Source organism: Dipodomys ordii, unplaced genomic scaffold, assembly GCF_000151885.1.
Source record: "Dipodomys ordii isolate 6190 unplaced genomic scaffold, Dord_2.0 Scaffold113, whole genome shotgun sequence".
NCBI classification, from domain to species: Eukaryota; Metazoa; Chordata; class Mammalia; order Rodentia; family Heteromyidae; genus Dipodomys; species Dipodomys ordii.
Window position 1 is genome coordinate 3,742,571 of NW_012267329.1, and position 23,556 is coordinate 3,766,126.

At 42.2% G+C, this 23,556-nt stretch overlaps 1 protein-coding gene across 1 annotated transcript in view; it reads left to right on the forward strand.

Moving 5' to 3' along the window:
- The window catches only part of Scube2 (signal peptide, CUB domain, EGF-like 2), a 119,159-nt gene that overhangs the window by 54,017 nt on the left and 41,586 nt on the right, over positions 1 to 23,556 (forward strand). The window contains exons 8-16 of the mRNA XM_013028678.1: positions 2,630 to 2,746; positions 3,735 to 3,857; positions 6,589 to 6,705; positions 7,935 to 8,057; positions 8,502 to 8,618; positions 8,851 to 8,937; positions 10,851 to 10,955; positions 14,540 to 14,695; positions 15,101 to 15,307. Of these exons, the coding sequence (XP_012884132.1) occupies positions 2,630 to 2,746; positions 3,735 to 3,857; positions 6,589 to 6,705; positions 7,935 to 8,057; positions 8,502 to 8,618; positions 8,851 to 8,937; positions 10,851 to 10,955; positions 14,540 to 14,695; positions 15,101 to 15,307 (1,152 nt within the window). The remainder of the gene's footprint in view (positions 1 to 2,629; positions 2,747 to 3,734; positions 3,858 to 6,588; positions 6,706 to 7,934; positions 8,058 to 8,501; positions 8,619 to 8,850; positions 8,938 to 10,850; positions 10,956 to 14,539; positions 14,696 to 15,100; positions 15,308 to 23,556) is intronic.

Here is a 23,556-nt window from a genome sequence, read left to right on the forward strand (position 1 = left end):
TGTGTGTATGCCAGTCCTGGGGCTGGAACTCAGGGCTTGGACATTGTCCCTGAGATTTTTTGCTCAAGGTAAGTGCTCTACCACTTGAGCCACAGCTCCACTACTGACTTCTGGTATTTAATTGGAGGTAAGAGTTTCACAGACTTTCTTGCCTGGGCTGGCTTCAAACTGCAATCCTTAGATCTCAGCCTCCTGAGTAGTCAGGATTACAGATGTGAGCCACCAATGCCTAACACTGTTTTTATTTTTATTCTTTGTGAAAAACCTCTGGAAATTGTTAGGACTTTCTTTTTTTTCTTTGTCCTGGTGATCCGAAATTTCACAATAATACCCACTATTGTGATATTGTTTCCACACTGGGTACTCAGTCGATCTTTTCAAGATGGGCATTCAAATTCCTTGGTTCTTTGATAATTTCCTTTATTATTTTCTCTGTTTTTATCTGGAACCTCTGTTAGTTGGAGGTTGTAACTACTAAATTCATTCTCTAATTTTCTTCTCCTTTACCTTTGTGCTTTTGGTCTATGTACATTCTAAGAGATTTTTCATTTTCTCTTCTAATCTTTCTGCAGGATTAAAAAATTATGCTTTCATATTTTTCAAGAATTTTATTTTGATCTTTTGTTGTAAAAACCTGATCTTATTTTATGTTTCCTTATCTTCCTAAGGAAATTAATTGTAAGATTTTAACTTCTCTTTGTCTCTGTAGTATTTTTGCTTCCTCCTAGTTTCTTTTTGCCTATTTGATTTGTTGTATATATTTCATATTAAGGGATTCCCTGAAATACCAGATAATTATTATTTTCTTTTTTTAATCAGTTGTGGGGCTTGAACTCAGGGCCTGAGCACTGTTCCCCAGCTCTTTTTGCTCAAGGCTAGCACTCTACCACTTTGAGCCACTTCTGATTTTCTAATGGTTAATTGGAGATAAGAGTCTCAAGGACTTTCCTGCCCAGGCTAGCTTTGAACTGTAATCTTCAGCTCTCAGCCTTCTGAGTAGCTAGGATTATAGGCATGAGCCACCAGCACCCAGCCAGATAATTCCTAATTTTTCATACTTAATAGTGAGGGGCCAATTGGATAATATATTGACTGGTGAACTTCATGTTTGGGTGAGTGGGCAGTGGCTTAGCCTTTCACTTGGAGATCCTCAAGTGCCAATATCTATAGGTCTTCTCACTTGGACAGGTCATTCAGTTGGAAAGGCATCCATCAGTCTTCTGCTTGGGTAGGACATAGGCTTAGATGGAAGCTTTGTGAAGCTATGGTTGGGGGAGATAGACTTGATATTCCTCTTGCCAGGGGTCAGATTTTCACATTACTGTGCCTCCTCTCTCTAGTCCAACTTCTTCGGAGTATACATTTCTCTGCTGCAGCTAGAATAAGAAAGGGGTAGTCATATGGCTACATAGAATTAGGAAGAACTTCCTTCCTTCCCTACTTCCTTCTCTTTCTCTTTCCTTCTCTTTCTCTCTCCTTCTCCCTTTCTTTTTCTCTCCCTCTCTTCTTCCCTCCCTCCCTCCCTTCTTCCTTCCTTCCTTTCTTTCCTTCTTTCTTTCTTTTTTCTTTCTCTCTCTCTTCTGTCTCTTTCTCTCTCTTCCTCTCTCTCATTTCTTGTCTTGGCTTTTCTTTTCTTTCTTGTGCTGGTCCTTGGGCTTGAATTCATAGCCTGGGCACTGTCCCTGAGCTTTTTTACTCAAAGCTAGTATTCTATCACTTGAACCACAGCTCTCTCTGGTTTTTTGGTGGTTAATTGGAAATGAGAGTCTCACAGACTTTCCCACTCAGGCTGGTTTTGAACCATTGTCCTCAGATCCCAGCCTCCTGAGTAGCTAGGATTACAGGCACAAGCCATTGATAACCTTATTTGTTTCTTATACAGGCTCTTAACTAATCTTTCTCACCTCATTTTTTTCTGTAGTAATTTGATATTTCTAATTTCTGGGAGCTTTCTGGGCTTCTGTGATTCACATGATCTTTACTAATTATTGATAGCCCCTTGGTAGACACTTAAGATGTAGCTTCTGCTATGTGAGTTGCTGTTCCTCTGTTGATATGCCAGTTTCAGAATATTTGACATCTTTATGACAGGTCTTTTTAGCATCCAAGAAAGATAACCTTCTGAGTAATGGATGTTACAAAGAAGAAGTCATTAGTCTGAAACAAGAGAATGATTGTGCTAGGCAATTGTACTCTCTTGAGCATGCTCATCACTCAGACGGAAAGAAGAAGGTTCAGGATTAAGAAAGGAGCACACTTCTTTGCCCTGTCTACACTCAATCTAACCTGCCAAATGTGATCATACTTAGCAGGTTGCTTGCTGTGGATTAGCATGAACCATTAGTAAATTTAAACTTGTTTCTGTGTGGGGGTGGTAATTCTGTTCTCTAAGTTGGAAAACATTTTTACCCCTTCTGATCCCGGTAACCAGCTTCCTCTGGAAATATAACCCATTCAGATGTGTGAGAGGAGCTTCATTTTCTCTCCCTGTATCTCAGCTGCAGGTGGCAGAGACTTGGGGTGTGACCATGAGTACCATGCTTCTTGGCTTTCACAAACTTTGTCAAATATTAACAGATGCATCAGCATTTCCCTAGGAAGCTGACTGCCCTTTCTACCTCCTTGTCAGAAACATGTGCTGTCAACAATGGAGGCTGTGATCGTACCTGTAAGGATACCTCAACAGGTGTTCACTGCAGTTGTCCCGTTGGATTCACACTGCAGCTGGATGGGAAGACATGTAAAGGTACCTTTCACCTGCTTAGGATGTGGGAACCCCATGCTGCTGATGTGTGGAGCAGAGGCAGCTCTTCCCCTCTGCCCCTTCTGAGTGACTCCACATTTGCCTGTGATTCATATTGATGGGAGTTTTTTCCCCCCTGGGCTGGTGGACGGTTATAATTGAGTAAGCTTAATTAGAACAAACACAATTACACTAACTGTTGAGAAGGTCAGCCTCTACAAGCATCAAATAATCCATTGCAGGCATTGGCCTTATTAGAAAAAGTCAGTGCAGGGAAACATTCATTGGCAGGAGATACTATCAACCTATCATAAATAATAGCCTTCAGATTATTATGTAAATAACAGGCAAGATCATTATCCAGAACCCTTAATGAATAACTGTACCATTAACTTTTACTGGATGAAGACAGACCCCACTGACTTGCAAGTATTTCATGGGCACGAGTACAAAGGATTAGCTCTTTAGCATGATAAAAAAATAGATAACCAGTTATGAGATGGATAAAAAAATAGATAACCAGTTATGAGATGAAACAGAAAAGATAAGATTGAGTATAAGGAATCATTGAGAAAACATTGAGGCTATTTGATCAGGATGAGATTTGCCAACAAATGCTCTAATACCTTATAGCTTTAATCATTAAGCTAGAATAGAAAGTATATTAATGGGAGCTATCTTATCTTGAGAGAGCATACAGGATGAGACTATAACAGGCTATCACCACTCTTTCCCAGCATGTTTCCTTAGTGCTTATCAAGGTCATCGGTAGAAGTCAAGAGTCCTTAACTGCATGGGACACGTGTCTTTTAAAACTGGTTCAGCCAGATAAGAAAATGTAGATATAAGAACCATCAGTGAACATTCTTAAATGCTTTTATGGATCTGTTTTTATTTCAAAGAACAATGAATGTATGCGCAAAAGCATTTCAGTTTTGTGAGTTGCAAAGCAATCATTGCTCTTTGATTTACCAGTACTTGCCTGTTACAGATATTGATGAGTGCCAGACCCGAAATGGAGGTTGTGACCATTTCTGCAAAAACACAGTGGGCAGTTTTGACTGTGGCTGCAAAAAAGGATTTAAGTTATTAACCGATGAGAAGTCTTGCCAAGGTATGTGCTAAAATTATAGCTGTGTTGTTACAGTGCCCTCTGGTTGGAAGAGACAAGATGGACCCCCCCCCCAATGTGGTAGAGACAGGCTCACCCTGCTTCCTGACTCTAATCAGCTTCCTTCACTAATCCAGCCTCCAACTTGGGTTAAGGTATATTTTGGAAATTAAGCTATTAATGATTAGAGAACACTTCAGAGAACCCATGAGGCATGATTACAACAGAGTTGGCTGCTTAGAACTGGAACAGAATGAAAATAGGGTTGCATTGGGGGAGGGGGAGCTAAGATTATAAATAATTTTCCTTTTCTAAAAATTCTTTGAATGGCATTGAATGTATGAAAAAATTGGTGGCAAAAATCTGTAGATTTAGATAACACACTTTCCTAACAAAAAGTTGAGGTCAACTCATGTTCAAGAATATGAACCAGTTGACCTCTCTACCTTGTAGTTTTTTGAATAACCAGCCTCTGATGCTAGATGAGAGGAGGGACAGAGGAGGAGAGAGATAGGATGGAGAAGAGATGATGCTTGGGCCTTAGTCAGGATCGCCTGTCCATTTAAAAATCCCCACATAAGGGGGAGGGCAGCAAGGAGACCTCCGTGTGCAACTTGGTATTAACAACTGCTGTGGGTGATTGGAAGCTGTTTGGAGGCATGTCATCATTTATATTTTTATTTTTATTTATTTATTTTTTTGTGGGGGTCCAGTAGTGGGGCCTGAACTCTGGGCCTGGGCGCTGTCCCTCAGCTCTTCAGCTCAAGGCTAGCGCTCTACCACTTGAGCCACAGCGCCACTTCCGGCTTTTTTCTTTTTGCTTATGTGGTGTTGAGGAATCAAACCCAGAGCCTCAAGCATGCAGAGCAAGTGCTCTACCACTGAGCCACCTTCCCAGCCCTCATTTATATTTTTAGATGAGCACCATGTATGTTCTACTGATGTGCAAGAAGAAGCTGTCTGGAAAGATGGGCTATCCTTTATCTTGTTTCTGAGAATGAAGACAACTTTATTTTTTTTTCTTTTTAGGAATCTTAGCATTAGCTCAAAATCATAACATAAAATCTGATATCTTAAATAATAAAAATACAGCATTGAGCCACGTGCTGGTAACTTAAACCTGTAATCCCAGCTACTCAGGAGTCTGAGATCTGAAGATCACAGTTCAAAGCCAGCCTGGGCAGGGAAGTCTGAGACTCTTATTTCCAATTAACCATCTAAAACCTGGAATTGGAACTGTGACTCAAAGTGGTAGAGCACTAGCCTTGAGTAAACAACTCAGGGACAGTGCCCAGGTCTTGAGTTCAAGACCCATGACCTACAGAAAACAAAAACAAACAAATGAAAACCAATCCAGCATTGTATTTTTGTTTTGCTTTGTTTTGCTAATCCTAGGGCTTGAATCAGGGCCTGGACACTGTCCTTGAGCTTCTTTTGCCCAAGGCTAGCACTCTACCACTTGAGCCATAGCACCAATTCTGGCTTTTTCTGTTTATGTGGTACTGAGGAATTGAACCCTGGGCTTTATGCATGCTAGGCAAGCACTCTACCACTAAGCCACATTCCCAGCCCCAGCATTGTATTTTTTTTAACTTTATAGTATAAGTGAGAGTTTTCTTTCCTCTTGATTTATTCTTCTTAATAAATAATTTGCCAGGCAATTCAAATATACTTTATGTTATGGATTGGGTTTTTCTTTCCTCGTGGTTTGTTCTCCTTAATACATAATTTGCCAGGCAATTCAAGTATATTTTCCTTTAAATCCACTGAGCTCATTCTAAAAGATTATTTCATGGTTTTCTTCAGTTTGACTTGGAAAGCAAATTTGCTGTTCCACATAATGTATAGAGCCAGCAATATATTTAAGCTGTGTAAACACATTAAAAAGAAATTAGGAAAGTGATCTCATTATTTTTGGCAAAGCAAGCACTCATGGTGAACAGCCAAAGTCAGCTACTGAATGCGTCCACTTTCTCAGCAACTGGCTGATATTAATAACAGATTCCATAGAATAGCATCAATTAACAGGAAAGAAACTGACTTTTGCTCATTTTTTAGTGATCAGTTTTAGTAAAACAAATATTTGCACAGGAGAAATTTACTGAAGAAATTTCCAGGGTTTCTGGGAAAAGCTAGGAATGAAGAGGTTTTGCAAGAATTTGCCCTTTTTATTTTGCTTTTTCATTCTTCCTGATCCATCCAAATATTTGTGCTTTTATTAATGTAGCTTCTTGTAGCACATTCAGTGTTGGAAAAGTGGTTTAGCAATGATCTTGTTGGCTTCCACTGAGTGTTGCACTGGTTCTGGCCTATCCATTTGGAGCCACGAGTTGTAACTGTTAAAATCCTCTGAAGAGTTGAGGCAGTGACACACTGAAATTCTAATCTGCAGGAAAGACATGAGGGCCAGATCAGGGAAGAAAACAGGATCAGACAGATGATGTATATGTAATTTACATATAGCCAACTGTGCATCCAACTGAAGGAGGATGACAGGCATGTGGGCTTGTACCATGGTAGGAACAAAACTAAGAGATGACTGTGGAGCAGTTGAGAGCTTAGCCATCTAATTTCAATGTCTGCTATAGAAAATTACTAAAGACAGCAACGTCCTCAGATGCTTTTAATGCAGAGGGCATTAAAATCCAGGCTTAAATACCAGTCAGCAACTGATGTTTATTATAAACCTCTCCATCCACCCATCAGAACTGGCTTCTTCTTTTGACAATTACAGATGTAGATGAGTGCTCTTTGGATAGGACCTGTGACCACAGCTGCATCAACCACCAGGGGACATTTGCTTGTGCTTGCAATTTAGGGTATACTCTGTATGGCTTCACCCACTGTGGAGGTGAGTGGGTGCCCCTTGAGGGTGAGGCTGGAGGAAGCAGTGTTCTCTCTGAGTTTTATTTTCCTACAGTGGGGTGAAAGATACATTTCTGTCCATTGGCTCAAGGGAAACCCGTGCTGAATGTTCTCCTAGAACACATTAAGGATGGAGCAGGGAGGAGCTGGGCTCCATTTGCTGTGGTTTTATAAGTTGACTTTATTGACTTGCAGTTGTATTCCAAGAACTGAAGTGTGTCTCAGAGCTGAGACCTTATCTACCAGGTTTTCCCAGAAGATGGTATAGTCCTCAGAGAGTGTTGGTAGGGCACCTCTAAATTCAGGGCCCTCTTGTGAATGGGCCATGTTTACAAAGTCTTGGCTCAAGCCCCAAAGATTTTGGAGCAAGAAGTGAAAAGAATCAAGTTACTCCCTCCACTCTCAGTCCATTTAGCAATAAATCCTTCGATCTTACAACCTTATGATTGAGAAGGCTGTGGCATAAATCAGAATTGATGTCAAGTGATTTGCATGCCACTCTCTTGTCCATCAGACCACTCAATATTCAGAACCATAATCACTGAGAATGCTGTTCCCTGCTCCAGTTAACTGTCCAGGGCCTCCAAAGTGATTGTAAGGATTTGAAGTATGTAGAACCACCAATTGGAATACTTCCTGCTCTTCTCATGTCCTGAGCTTAAGCAGAATGGATAGTTGTGCTTTGTTATAGATTGAGTTGTCCCCCTTCTCCACACATCTCCAGCATGGCTAAAAACACACTCTACCAAGAAATCCCAATGAGAAGGGACCATTATGACGTGAATCTGGATTTAGGTAGCACCACCTTCTCAGGTTGATGGGGACAGTGTACACCATTTCCCTTCTTTGTATCTCACCTGTGGAAATGGTCAGATCTGAAGTTTTTATTCTAGCTGTCTGTCTCCCTTGCTGTGGAGCCCACAGATGTTAGAGTTTTAAACTAGAAGTCTATTCATTGTCTGAGTTTGAACATCTGAAAGTACAGTGTGGTTGGTCCCTTCTGTGTGTCTAGGGGGCAATGAATGGAACTTGAAGTCTCCCTAGCATACGTCAGTGGGGAATGGGATGTGGAACTAGCCAGCACTAAGTGCACACTGTGAAAGTCAAGGTCAACCGTGTGTGTGTGTGTGTGTGTGTGTGTGTGCCCCCTTCCTTAAGGGAGGATGGGTCAGCCCATGATATGCTACTGTGACAGGGGGCCATTTTGCTCTACAGATACCAACGAGTGCAGCATCAACAATGGGGGCTGCCAGCAGGTCTGTGTGAACACGGTGGGCAGCTACGAATGCCAGTGCCATCCTGGGTATAAACTCCACTGGAATAAAAAAGACTGTGTGGGTAAGGGGCGCCAGCCTATTGCGTGGGGCAGACCCAGCTATGGGGCTCACTGGGGGGCAGAGAGTTCATGGCTCTGGGAGCTCTCATGTCCCACGGGGCCTGAACCTACCTCACTTTCTCCACTGAGCTCTCCTCCCCTCCGTCCCTGGCAGCAACTGCTCTTTAAAGAGTTTAAAAACAGGAGATACTTTGCAGGCTCTTTAGCATTTCTTTCTGTGCTTCTGCATAGGTTGACATTCCCTTCTGTTTTCCTGGTTGTTTTTCTGCATGAATACATAGCAGAAGGGAGCTTTTTAACCTTGGTGGGATATCAGGCCTGGCATCTGTTCTGTCTAGGTGTCTGCCTCTTTTTCTTGAGGCTTTTGGTATGTAGGATTCTGCCCTCCTTCTCCCAGTTGGAAATGTATTTCTCTTCCATAAGTTTCTATGTTTTATTCTATCTAGAAGTGAAGGGGCTCCTACCCACTAGTGTGTCACCCCACGTGTCCCTGCACTGCAGTAAGAGTGGTGGAGGAGACAGGTGCTTCCTAAGATGTCACTCTGGCATTCACCTCTCTTCAGGTGAGTGGGGCCCAGTCCCTAGGCAGAGATTCATGCCAGGGCCAGGCCTTGCCTGGAGGTATTAGATGCCCTCAAAGGGATTTCAGGTCACTGGCCAGATACCAGAACCCAGGCTTTGCGAGGCCATGTCATGGGCTCTTCTCTAGTGAAGTTGGGGGGGGGTGATTTTAGCTACTACCAGAATAGCCTGTAACTTGCTTACTCATTTGAAAACCCACATTCTGTCTGTCAGGACTGCAAGAGGCCTATTCTGTCACCTGCGGCTCTTCCTCTCCTCCCAGGAACAAACAGCAAAAAACAAATGACTCAGCTTTTGGGGGTAATTACCAAATCCGTATGACCTCTCTGGAACTTATTGTGTGCAGTGGACTTCATTAGTGGGGCTCTCCGGCACTGGCTTTGTTTTCTTTCTTCCTAATCTCAATGCTGTGAGCATGTTACGAGGTGCTTTTGCCTGTAACCATGGTGCCTGAAATCTGACTCATCTGTGTAACAGATGTATTCTGAGTGCCCACTGTGTGCTCCAAGGCCCTGTTCAGCCACAGTGGGTCATCGTATTGGATAGAGCCTCACAGAGCTCTGGAAACAGGAGACTCAGGTCTCCTAAATTCCTGCACCTCAGAGCACCTCAAAGGCCCAGCAGAAATGTGCCTGGGAGCTGAGTATTGGTGGGTCATGCCTGTAATCCTAGCTACACAGGAGGCTGAGATCTGAGGATCATGGCTCAAAGCCAGCCCAGGCAGGAAAGTCTGTGAGAACCTTCTCTCCAATAAACCACTCAGAAAAAGCCAGAAATAGAGCTGTGTGGCACAAGTGGTAGAACACTAAAGAAGCCCAGGGACAGCATGCAGGCCCTGAATTCAGGCCCCGGACTGGAAGAAATAAAGAAAAAAATGTGCCTGGGGCACATGCTACTGATGCAAACTGGTCTAGGCAGAACAGGAAGAGCAAGGTCCTGTCTCAAGAAAGGGCCCAAACCCTTTCTAGTTTGTCAAAAGAAATCCAAAATGTTCAGAAGATCTTGTTTTCTTAGATGCACACACACTTGGCTATTATGTCATGAGAATAAATGTCTGAAGAAGGCCCACATCACATCTTGATGTACATGTCACATAGCTGTGCCAAGCAGAGACTCAAAGCAAGCCTGTAGCTGAGCAATTAGAATATGCCAGCCATCATATTGCATGTATGGATTTAATCCACATGACAACTGAATCAATTTTATTATTATCCTCATTAATCACACAGAGAAATGGAGTCTTGATGAGGTGAAATAACTTACTCAGAATGACTCAGGTTAAAAACAGATGAACCGGGTTTGAATCCAGACAGTCTGGATTCAGAGCTCTTTCCTCTACTGACATTTTTATGAATGAAAATGAACCAAGCCAGAGAAAACAACCTGGTGTATAAAATCAAATCTCAGTGATGATTCCTTGGTGATCTGGGATTCCCCAAGAGTAGATGAGCACATAGTTCAAAGTTACCCAGTTCTGTCTATGTACTAGGCAGTAGGCTAAGCTCTCTCTCTCTCTCTCTCTCTCTCTTTCTCTTTCTCTCTCTTTCTCTCTCTCTCCTCTCTCTCTTCTCTCTTTCACTGCATTATACCAATTATTTTCCAGTTCAGATGAGAAAACTGAGGTGGGAGATTAAGGAAATTGCTTAAGTTCTTACCACAACACAAAGAGCTGGAATTCCAATCTAGGTCATGAGCTCCAGAACCTAAAATAGAATTAACACTGATTCTGGAAAGAGAACAACATCCCTTCAAAGTGGGACCCTGGCTGTCTCTCAGACCCTGAAAATCCTAACCACATCTTATAGAGGAAGCTTCCTCAGCCCTGCCCTCTCCCCAACCCCAGGTATACAAACCTTCCCTTTCTTTCCATTTCCTTCAAGTTTTACCCACACTTGAGCTAAAGGACACTTAGCCTTCCTTCTCAGGAAGACACAAGAATGACCTCATCTTTGATCTCACTGCTTTGGGATCCTCTTTTTATTATATTTGAACATTCGATTTATCTGTCCCATGAGTGGATAAGAATAACTCTGAAGAGACTATAGGTGTCCTCAGTGCTTAGGGTAATGGGCACTTCAGGATCCAAACATTTCTTGGTCTCAGGTAAGAGATGTATGGAGGGATCCAATCAATGGCTAGCTCACCAATACTCTCCTAGTGTTTCCATTCCTTTGCCTCTGAAGATAACTTTTCTTACTTATTTCTTTCTGAAGATGTTGCCACCATCAGGACAAGTGTAACATTTAAACTAAATGAAGGCAAGTGTAGTTTGAAAAAGGCTGAGCTGTTTCCTGAGGGTCTGCGACCAGTACTACCAGGTATGGAACCAGATGGCTGGTTAAGTAGGAAGCATCCTTGCCATGTGGGAAAGGGGCTTGTGACATGCGCACTGATGGCAGACTCATATGCACTTAGGATGAGATGCAACCATTTAGTATTCCTAGGACTTTGTTTGTTAGAGGAAGCAGAGCTGGCTTTGCACATTTGTACAATTCGGGGTCACTTGGAGGGAGGCTTCCTTCATGATGTAGTTGGTGAAGCTCTTGAGAAACATGTGAGTTCACAGGAGTCAGTAAGGGCTTAGAAAAAATTAGCAACTTATGGTCATGTTGGGTTGAATTTTCTAGGTCTTAGCAGTTTGAAATCCAAGCCAAAGAAATGAAAAAAAAAGGGGGGATTTGGCTCAGAAATGATAACTTTGATGAACAAAGATGTAATGTCTAGCATTCCTGCTGGTCTAGTATTTTGGAAGCTGTGACTTCATTGGCTTCAGCAAAATGAAAACCTTCCAAGTGTAACTGACCTTATTGAAACAGCAGAACCTCGTCCTCTTCTTTCTTCCTTAGCTCACATTTCCAATATATTTCAGATGATAATTTTAGAGATTAAAACAAAATCAAGGTTTCATGTATCATTCTTTCCTTAATCTGCTCTCAAACCATACAACTAAGCATAAGGCTCTGTAGTCACTGTTTTTTGCATGCCAGTGGGGCCTGACCTCAAGGCCTGGGCACTGTTCCTCAAGTCTGGCACTCTTACCACTTGAGCCATACCTCCACTAATGGCTTTTTGGTAGTTAATTGAAGAGTCTCACAGACTTTTCTACCTGGGTTGGCTTCAAACAGTGATCCTCAGATCTCAGCCTCCTGGATAGCTAGGACTCTAGTCATTTGTGACTATTAAGCTCATTCTTGGTACCTCCATTTGATGGAATTTTATCCAGCTATTGACTATATTTATTCAAAGAATATTTAATGACATAGAAAAATGTTCTTGTTATATTACTAAGAAGGAAAAAGTGGTAGTAAAAATATTACTAATACAATGCAAATTGTGTATGGAAACATGAAGTAGAAAAGGATCTCATTAGTAGAGGATATAGTTGATGGGTGAATTTTACTTTTTTTCTGCATTTTCCACTTTTATACTTTTTTTTTGTCAGTCATGGGGCTTGAACTCTGGGCCTGGGTGCTGTTCCTGAACTCTTCAGCTCAAGGAAAATATTCTCCCACTTGAGCCACAGCGCCATGGACTTTCCTGCTGGGGCTGGCTTTGAACCCTGATCCTCAGTTCTCATCCTCCTGAGTAGCTAGGATTACAGGCGTGAGCCACTGGAGCTCAGCTTAAACTTTTAAATTTGGAGGAAAGTGCTATTTTAAAATGTATTTGGGGGCTGGGGATATAATTCAGTCAGAAGATGCTTGCCCACCATGTGCAAGGCTCTTAGTTTGATCGCCAGCACCAAAATCCAACCAACCAACCAAAAAAAAAAAAAAAAAGCAAAATTTGATCAGAAGATTACTTAACGGGATTGTACCAAATTCTAACTTTTTAGTTTTGATAAATTTGCTGTTAATGTAACATGTGAACCTTAGAGGAAACAGAGTAACTATTATCAGTATATCAGAGTATCTATTATCAGTATCTTAGCAACTCTTCTATAAGTTACTTCAAAATATCAGTGGCAGTGGCTCATGCCTGTCATCTTAGCTACTTGGGAGATTGAGATTGGGAGAACTGGGGTTCCAGCACAGGCCAGGGAAGAAAAGCCAGAGAGCCTTCATCTCAGTAGGGACTCTGGGCATGGTAGCAAACATTTGTCATGTTGACTACAATAGGAAGCAAAAAGTAGGAGGTTTGTGGAACAGGCATGTGCCCGGGCAGGAGGCAAGACCTCCTCTCTGTGGGGAGTAAAATGTTTCTCTCTTCTTCTATTTCTCCCTGCTTTAACCCCACTATACTAAAAGCTTTATTTTAAAAAGAACAAAAAGGTAATCAGTGTAAAAAGGATGAGAGGCTGCTTAGCACTTGTGGGTCACACCTGTAATCCTAACTACTCAGGAGGCTGAGATATGAGGATCAAGGTTTGAAGACAGTGTTTTGGCAGAAAAATCTAAGAGAATCATATCTCCAGTTAACTAGCAAAAATCTAGAAGTAGAGCTATAGCTTAAGTGGTAAAGTTATAGCCTTGAGCAAAAAATGCTAAGAGCTAGAGGCTCTGTTCAAGTCCAAGTATCACACTCATACACACACAAACACACACACACACACACACACACACAGAGGATAAAAGATGTGACTCAGTAAAGTCCCTGCCTATCAAGCAAGCATAAGGCCCTCAGTTTGAACCCCTGCACCACCCAGAAAGAAAATGTTTTGAAAATAGATGGAAAAAAATTAAAAATGAATATCAGTTTTAAGATTTGAAGTCAGCTGTTTGAAAAGGCAGAAATAGATCTGTGAGAGAAAATATAGAAAGGAAACACATTTGCTTCTTTCCTTTGGCCTCTGATTATTGGTTGCTCAGAACATACTTGCAATAGTAAGGAAGAATGTAATATAAATAATTCTTCAATTCAGTAAGGTAGGATTTTAAAATAGAGACAAACTGATTTTGTGGATATGGGGACCTGCTTTTTGGTTCAGTTTGGTCTGGTTTGTTGACAATCCTTAGTCATCAGATTCACTGGAAGTCATGAGGAAGAAGAGAAAGCCAAAGTCAGGCCAGAGCTGTGCAAAGCCCTGTCTTGCATCTTACTAAACATTCTGCTATCATCATAGATGGATTCATAGTACTGTCTTGTTCTGTTGATTCTTTATTTTTTGGCATTGATGCTGGGTCTTGAATTCAGGGCCTTGAGTTTTTGCTTAGTTATTTCTTTTTTTTTTTTCCCCTCAATGCAAAAAGTGGAGCCACAGCTCCACATCCAGCTTTGTGCTAGTTACTTGGAGATAAGAGTCTCATGTACTTTTCTGCCCAGGCTAACTTTGAACTTGATCCTCAATTTCAGCCTCTTAAGTAGCTAGAATTACAGATGTGAGCCACCAGCGCCTGACTCTGTTGACGCTTCATGTTATTTATCATTCCTGCTTATTTGAAAAGAGACACATCACTGTTGATGTGTTTTCCAGCTCGCCCTTTTTGTTGGAATTGCACCAAGAACCATTTGCCTAAAAGCAGGAGTGAGTTTCCTTTCTGCTGCTGCCTTCATACCCTGTTTGAAGCCTCAACCCCTGCTTTGGGTCATTACAGCCCAGCTTTAGGAAAACCAACTGCGAGAACACACATGCTCCTCAGGAACACCACTGGCAGGGAATATGTCTTCCATCTCTATGCTGGTCAGTCAGAAACACACCCAGCCTTTACCCATGAAAAGAGTTTTCAAGCATCAGCTTATAAAGTTATATAGGAGGCAAACTGGCTCTTCAAAAGGAACATGTCATCAGGCTTCAAGCTGCGGGGTGGGGGGAGGGATGGGGACTTGCAGCGGCTCGGCATGTGGAGTTCATCATGTCATCCCTGGAGAATTATTTTAATGAAATGTTTACTGAGCTCTAGCGAATGTTCAACTGAGTGCTTTGCCAGGACTTGGCTTCCGATAACTTTGTTTCTCCATACAGAGAAGCACAGCTCAGTAAAAGAGAGTTTCCGCTACGCAAACCTTACATGCATCTCCAGCAAGCAAGTCCCGGGAACCCCTGGCCGACTGAGTGCCCCTAAGGACATGTTTATCACTGTTGAGTTTGAACGTGAAACTTATCCAAAGGAGGTGACAGGTTGGTCTGAAAGGCGTCTAAGTGGCCAGGCTTCTCTCACAGGTTTCTCGTTTTGTCTTTGCCTTTCATTTTTCATCATTCCTGGGGATGGAAGGGCGGGTGGCAGTTGTTAAGACAAACACTGAAGTATCTCCTGTTTTATTATCACACACATACACCCACCCACCCACCTACATTGAATTGATTTTCACAACCTAATGGTTTTCTCTTCTTCATCAAAACCCAAAACTCCCATTTGGGTTCACAAATTTGTGTTTAAATCAAGTGCTGCCCAGCCTGCTAGGTGTCTACCTCCAGATCTCTCCCCTTCCCTTAACCCAGGGTGGGTCCCGTGGCTGGTTTGGACACCCTAGCACGCTGCGGCTTGACTGCTGTCCCTTGCTCCTGTCCCTCTTGTCTCGGTAGCTTCTTGTGATCTGAGCTGCCTGGTGAAGCGGACAGAGAAGCGGCTGCGGAAGGCCATCCGCACGCTCAGGAAGGCTGCTCACAGGGACCAGTTGCACCTCCAGCTCTCAGGCATGGACCTCGATGTGGCTAAAAAGTCTCCCAGAACATCTGAACAGCGGGCAGAGTCCTGTGGAGGGGACCAGGGCCATGCGGAGAACCAGTGTGGTGAGTAGTCAGGCCATTCTTGTGATAGATCTGCTTTAAGCTCTATAGACACTAAACATCACTTCCTTCTGGATCACAATCTGAATGTCCTTTCTCATCTGGTAGCTGTCATACCATGTCCACGGTGCCTACTAGACCAGAAGTTGCCTGGGGCTAGCTTGAGTGTGCCTGACTTGTGGTGGGCACTGAAGTCAGTAATTATTGACCTGAAGGACAGAAGGGAAGAGGCAGGGTTAGAGAGAAGAAGGACGCTGCTCTGTGAAGCTCTGAGAACCTTCAGATCACTGTTCCCAGGCTTGGGCAGGACCCGGGGCTATGAGGCGACCCCAAGTCTTATCCATATTTTATCATCACCATTCCTGTCAGCCATCTCTCTTTGGCTTGACTCTTGGTGGAAATAAATAACTTTCTGTACATAGTTTTGTGCAGGAGACAAAACTGGAGGCTAATCAGGTGCCTTGTGAGATCCCTGATTCAGGCCAAGGCTCCTCGTAGCATCAGTTATGTGCTATATTGGGGTGTGTGTGTGTGTGTGTGAGAGAGAGAGAGAGAGAGAGAGAGAGAGAGAGAGCGTGAGAGAGAATTTCAGAGAAAATTTCAATTCTGTATATTAGATAAATCCAGCAAGTGGTTTCACAACAAAATTTCTACTGGTCTGTTTTAGTTTTGGTTTGGTGGTTTGTTTGTTTGTTTTGGGGTCCGGTCATGGGGCCTGAACTCTGGGCCTGGGCACTGTCCCTCAGCTCTTCAGCTCAAGGCTAGCGCTCTATTGGTGTGGTTTTTTAGGGGTGAGTTTTGAACTTTGTTGTGAGAGACTATTCCGGGCAATTGTGGAAGATACTACCCAAAAGTTTTAGATTGGAAAAGCTGGGGGGGGTCTCAATTTATAGAAATATTGGTCATTTATTGAGTACTTATCTATTAGAAGCCACAGCATAGAGCTCTGTCTCTGCATTAGCTTATTTAATTCTAATGTTGACCTTACCAGGTAGGGCTGAGAGAAGCTCAGAGAACTAAGTTCCCTTGCTCAAGATATTATTGATACAATTCAAAAACCTGTACTCTGGTCTCAAGTAATGTAAAGTTCGATAACTAGTCCCCTCCAGGAGAAATAGATGTCTTTTCTGAAGTGTTAATAGAATCATGAGGCCAAAAAAGTGAGATTAAGTGGGAGTAATAAGTCAATGTTTCTGAATAAGCAGAGCCATGCCCAGCTTAGATCCGAAGAATTGTCACCAGCAGTGCCACAGTTCCAATCTGTTTCTTCACCAAAGCTTAGTGAGAATCAGGTATAACTGTACCCAAGAGGCTGTTTGCAGGATAGTTTCAACTTTTTTTTTTCCTGGGTCAGTCCTAGGGCTTGAATTCACGGTCTGGGCACTGTTATGGGGCTTTTGTGCTCAAAGCTAGTTCTCTACCACTTGAGTCACAGCTCCATCTTGAGCTTTTTTATTGGGTAATTGGAGATAACAGTCTCCCAAACTTTCCTGCCAGGTCTTGCTTCAAACTGCAACCCTCAGATCTCAGCCTTCTGAATAGCTAGGATTATAGGCATAAGCCATCAGTGCCTGGCTAATTTTGACTTTTAGTCCAGCTGATTTTGTTAACTAAAGGAAGATAAAGATAGTGAAGAACAGGAGAAGGAGGAAGGAGAAGAGGAGGAAGGAGAAGGAAGAAGTGGAGGAGGAGGAGGAGGAAGAGAGTTGGTTCGTTCTCATTTAAAATTTTAAGACCTGGCACTGGTAGCTCATACCTGTAATCCTAGCTACTCAGGAGGCTGAGATCTGAGGATTGTGGTTTGAAGACAGCCTAGGCAGAAAAGTCCCAGTGAGACTCTTAACTCCAATAAACTACTCAAAAAAAAGCTGTTAAGTGGCTCTGTGGTTCAAGTGGTAGAGTGCTAGCCTTGAGCACAAAGAGGCTCAGGACAACACCCGAGCCCTGAGTTCGAGCCCCAGGACCAGCAGAAAAATAAAATAAAACAAATAAAAAATTCTAAGAGTTCCAGATTTCTTATCTTACCAAAATGGTTGTGAGAGCTGGCTGTGACTGCCCTACTTTCTAGGGTGAGTTAAAGAAACTGTCTGAGCAGGCAAACCTTCCTTCCAATCTCTCTGAATTAAATTGCACTCACCTTGCTTTCCTGTTAGGATGAAGCTTTGCAGATTCATCCAGCAGTCTGTCTGGCTAGTTTAAAAAAAAAAAAGGACAAAGGAAAACGTAGTAAAGGACAGCAGACCCATCCAGGGAGACTGTTACCAGTACTGCAGGGAGCAAAAGCCCAGAATAAGGAACAGGAGTTACCTTCAAGAGCGTCATGACCCTGACAGCCTGTGGTGGGCAGAGGACAGAGGGCTACGTCACTGTTGTATGTGAATGTGTTCCGGAGATGCCTGTCATGCTCAGTTTGGTGGATCCGTGTCAGAGAAGCAATATGTCTTCTCTCAAGAGCTCCCCCTAACACGAGATGAATGTAATAGCCCACATGGGACCACATCAAGTCTACCCCATCTGACAGAAATGATTAACATTTTACTGTGTAGGGATTACTAGTAACATTGCTTCTTTCTGCTATGATTATATAAATTAGAAGGGATTTTTACCCAGAAGGCACATGGTGATGGTGGTAGTGGGGTGTGTGTATGTGTGTTTTGTTTGTAGTTTACGTGGTGTTTTCTGAACTTGTATATACAATGGACACAAGCTTACAAGAGTTCTTGGTTCAGTGTCTGTTGTTCTTGTTACTATAATGAAGTAAGGGGAGTTGTGTAGCATTTTTTTTAAGGAGGTTTATGGTGGTTCATGGTTCTGGTGATTCAGTTAATGGGCTTCATCTGGTGATAGCTTTCTCCCTACCTCTCTCTCTCTTTCCTTCCCTTCCTCCCTCCACCCCCCCCCCCTGCCTTGTGGTGCTTGAACTCAGGACCTGGGTGCTGTCCCTGAGCTTTTTTCACTCAAGGCTAGCAGTCTACCACTTTGAGCCACAGCTCCACTTCTGGTTTTTGAGTGGTTAATTGGAGATAAGAGTTTCACAGGGGGAAAAAAAAAAGAGTTTCACAGGGACTTTTCTTCCTGGGCTGGCTTCAAACTGCAATCTTCCTGAGTAGTATTAAAGGCATGAGCCACCAGCCCCCAGCTCCCCCCCCTCTTTCTCCCTCCCTTTCTTTTTTTTCTCTCTCCCTCACTTCTTTTCTTTTCTCTTTCTTTCATTCTCTTTTTCTCTTTCTCCTTTTCTCTCTTTCTCTCTCTCTTCTTTCCTTACTTTTTTTTTTGTTAGTTTCTGGGCCTGGGCACTGTCCCTCAACTCATCAGCTCAAGTCAGTGCCACTTCTGGTTTTCTGGTGGTTTATTGGAGATAAGAGTCTCACGGACTTTGTTTGACTGGGCTGGCTTTGAACCATGATCCTCAGATCTCAGCCTCCTGAGTAGCTGGGATTATAGGCGTGAACCACTGATGCCCGGCTTGCTTCTTCCTTTCTTTCTTTCTTTCTTTTTCTTTCTCTCTCTCTTTCTTTCTTTCTCTCTTCTTCTTTCTTTTTCTTTCTTTCTGTCTCTCTTCTTCTTTCTTTCTTTCGTTCTTTCTTTCTCTCTGTCTGTCTGTCTATCTTTCTTTCTTTTCCCAGTACTAGAGCTTGAACTCAAGTCCTGGGTACCTTAGCTTTTTTGCTCAAGAGTAGTGCTCTATCACTTGAACCACAGCTCATGTCTGGCTTTTGGGTGTTTGACTGGAGATAAGAGACTCATGGGCTTTCCTGTCCAGGCTGGCTTTATGATTCTCAGATCTCAGCCTACTTACAGTCATGAGCTACCGGTATCCCACTCTGTGGTTTTTGAGGGCTTTTTCCCACCCCCATTTATTTTGCAGTGCTGGGGATCAAACCAAGAACCTTGCAATACTAAATAAGTGCTCTACCATTGAGTTACATGAACATCTATATTTTTAAGACATCTGTGTATATTAGACTTACACCTGTTATTAAAATTGAAGTTATTCCTAATTTTTCTGTTATACACAGGGCACTTATTAATATCCTTTTTTGTGTACATGCCATTATATATAAGGCTAGACTATAAATGCTGGGTCACAGAACTTTTCTATGAAAAACATTAAGATATTGTCAAATCACCTTTCAAAAACCAATATCAGTGTGTACTCCCCAACATCATATTTCAGTGTTTATTGACCCACATCTTGCTAATATGAATTTTTCACTTAGATCCTTTAAATTTTTGCAAAACGGAGAAGCAAACGTCTTTTTTAAAAGTGATTTCAGCTTTCTTTCTTTTGATTATCATTATTAGTGAGCATGTTGTCTTGTTTTTGTAGTCATTTGGATTTTTTCTGAAAGTATCCATAGTTTCTTTCTATTTTCCCATTGAATTATTTATCTTTCTAACATCATTAAAAAATAAATAAAATTTAGTCAGGTTCCCGATAGTTCATGCTGATAATCCTAGCTACTCAGGAGGCTGAGATCTGAAGACTGTGGTACAAAGCCAGGAAAGTCTGTGAGACTCTTATTTCCACTAAAATTACCAAAAAAGCCATAATTAGAGCTGTGTCAAGTGGTAGGGTGGTAGCCTTGAGCAAAAAGATTCTCAGTCTTTGACTGTCCCTCAGCCCCAGACTGGCACACACACACACACAAATAATTAAACTCCCAAATTGCTTTTTGTTCAGATAATTGTACAAGGAGCTTTCAATTTAACATGTTAATTTATATGTAAAGGCATCTTGATCAGAGTTACCTGTACCATCACCCCGCACTTTCTCATCTCCACCTCTCTTATCAAGTTTCTTAGTTTCATTTTCATACTGTCATTGAGTATTATGACTGTATTCATCCACCATTCCACCTTCCATTTGTCTATCCCTTCTCCAGTTAGCACCACGGCCCACCCTAGTCAAGACATGTTTCAATAAAGTTTCAGATGTTATCAAAGAAAATAATTACTTCTGATCAAACTTGGAACTTTCTTATTGTCGTTTGTGCATAATGCAGTCTTATTAATTTGGCATTTGAGGACAGCCTGTTCTTCAAGGGACCTTTGTACCATCTGTGATCAATTTTTAGCAAGATGGGGAAAATGCTATTCTATTTTACAAGGAACAACTTCCTTAAGCTTCACAGTACTTGGAAATCCTTCATATCTAAAGCATAATTAGCTATGACATAAATTTCTAGCTATACTTTCATAATATCAAGCTAAAGGACAAATTATTTAAGAAATAATGATGACTTAAGCTTGTATTCTCAACAGTTAGGAGGCTGATACATGCAGATTGCAAGTTTGGGCTAGCCTGGGCTACATGGTAAGACCCTGTCTCAAAAAATACATACATACATATACAGAGATGTATATGCATCTACATATATCCTACTTGACAACATATCTATTTTTATATTCTCAAAAATTGCTGAGATTTTTTTTAAAAAAATATAAGCCACATAACTGGCAAATTGGTATAAGTATTTTTAGCGTCTGGGCTCTTGAGAAACTAGGAAGTTTAGTTGGGTTTTTAACAGTAAAGCAACTTGGGAAAACGAATTCAACCAAGATTGATGGAACTACCATTCTGTCTCCTCCATGTGCTTCAGAAGAAGCTATGGGAACATAATGGACAGGGGCCTGTGCTTATGAAGTTCTCATTTTCACAGGCAAATGGAAATTAAAAAGTTAAAAAAAGTCAGGTGCTGGTGGCTCATGCCAATAAGCCTAGCTACTCAGGAGACTGAGATCTAAAGATCACAGTTTGAAGCCAGCCCAAGGAGGAAAGTCCAGGAGATTCAGCAAAAAGTCAGAAGTGGAGCTGTGGCTCAAATGCCAGCCTTGAGCAAAAAAAAAAAAAAATGAGCTAAGGTATAGCGGGATAGCTTCCAGGCCTTGAGTTTAAGCTGCAGCACACACACACACACACACACACGTGTAAAATAGACTATTATATAGCTATATAGACTAATACTAGTCCGTAATTCTAATGTATATTTATCACACACACGCTGAGTGATAAGCTAGCTCTAAGTGTAATATTTATCACATAGACTGAGTAGTGCATTCATTTCACTAGAAAGATGTTTACAATAATGTGTAGACATATAACAATGAAATCCCCTCTGTATAACTAATGAAAGCTAATAAAAACAGTAATAGAAAGTATTTAAAATATAATTTAAGCAGCCAGGCACAGATGGCTCCTGCCTAAAATTTTAGCTGCTTAGGAGCCTGAGGCTGTAGGATCACAGTTTGAGGTCAGCTTAGGCAGAAAAATTAAAAAGATTTTTTTCTCAACAAAGAGCTGGGTGAGGTGGCGTGCACCTCTTATCCTAGCTACAACCTGAAGCCTAAAATAGGCAGCTCACAGTCCAGGTGCATGTAAACAGGAAGTGAGCCCCTATCTTAAAAATAATCAGTTCAAAAAAGAGCTAGAAGCATTGCTCAGTGGTAGGGCACCTGCCTAACAGTGAAAGGCTTTGAGATTAAACTAGTACCAACAGAAAATAATCCAACAACATAATTGAAGGGTTGGGAATATAGCTTAATGTATATTACCTGCTTATCATGCACAAAGAAAACCCAACACTAACAACAACAACTGAATAACAAAGTCGTATGTGGTGGTACAGGGCTATACTTCCAACACAGTTGGGAGGCTGAGGTAGGAGGCCTAGGCTACATAGTGAGACACTACCTCAAAACTACAACAAAACTTAATTGAGTAAAATATTGACTTTTATTGAGTACTTACAATGTGTTCAACACTATTCTAAGTTCCTTAATATATTATCTTATTCAATTTTTACATCTTTATTTTGTAATATTCTTCCTGTAGATAAAGGAATCTAAGGCAGGGGAAAATAAGCATTCCCAAGGAATGCTACCCAAACATTCAGTGGCAGAGGCAGAATTTGAACCCACATCTGACTCAAGAGTCTGTGTCTAACTCTCAATTTGAGTATATTCTCTCCTCTCCTGAGAACAGTTGAGTATATTCTCACCTCTCCTGGGCTCTAGGATCACCTTCCTGGTACCATGAACTCAGATGGAAAGCCCTCCAACGGCCAGCTCTGGTGAGTGCTGAGGAGCCCTGGGTAAATAAGATCTCATCCCTAGAGTTGTACTTAGTCCTCCAGGGCAGGGTCAGAGAAGCCTTCCCAAAGGAAATGAGAAAGACCAACAGTGTGTGGAGGGGCTTCTGAGAATATCAGATGGGATATTGAGACCATGAAGGCACTAGCTGGTGTGGCCCGGATGCAGGGGGTCAGAGAAACATGTGGGAAGAAGATAGGCAGCATTTAATTAATGTGGGTCAGGAGTTTCTGCCTTGGGCCTCTGATCCTTCCCCTTGCTTTCTACATGGCCCTCATCTCACCCAAACCTGAGAGAAAGGCACTGAGAAAAAGCCAGTGTGTTGATTGAATGATTAGATGAATGTGATTACTGGGGAAGAAATAATCAGAAGAGATTTATAGGAGAAGTAGAAAAAAAAAAAGAGGGGCTGGGAAGGTGGCTCAGTGGTAGAGTGCTTGCCTTGCATGCATGAGGCCCTGGGTTCGATTCCTCAGCACCACATAAGCAAAAAGAAAAAAGCCAGAAGTGGTGCTGTGGCTCAAGTGGTAGAGCGCTAGCCTTGAGCTGAAGAGCTGAGGGACAGTGCCCAGGCCCAGAGTTCAAGCCCCACGACCGGACCCAAAAAAAAGAAAGAAAGAAAGAAAGAAAGGCTCTGGGAAGCCTGAGAAAGAATGAAATCTCAAAGGGAATGGGAGCTGAAGATGGAGTCAAAGAAATGGAGAGGTGTACAGGGAGTCAAGTCGGGAAGTGAAGCCAGGTTGGAGCCAGGGAGTGAAGCAAACCAAGAAACATGGCAGAAAGGTAAATCCCATGGCGGGCTGTGAAGGCAGGAGGAACATGCAGCAGGGAGACTAATGGAAAGTTCTAGAAATAATCCAAATAAGAGAAGGTGAGAAGCTAAAGGACATGTGCTATGGGGATGAGGAATTGGGGGCAGGGGGCGGGGAGCGGACAGGGGAGAAGCATGTGAAGGACACACAACCATAGGATGCTATAGCCGTGCCATGGAGCAGGGAGAAAGTCAGAGATTAATTATGATTATGGAGCTATGATGACAGATGCTCTTTATAAAGAATAAAGTTGGAGGGGCTGGGAAGGTGGCTCAGTGGTAGAGCGCTTGCCTTGCAAGCATGAGGCCCTGGGTTCGATTCCTCAGCACCACATAAGCAAAAAGAAAA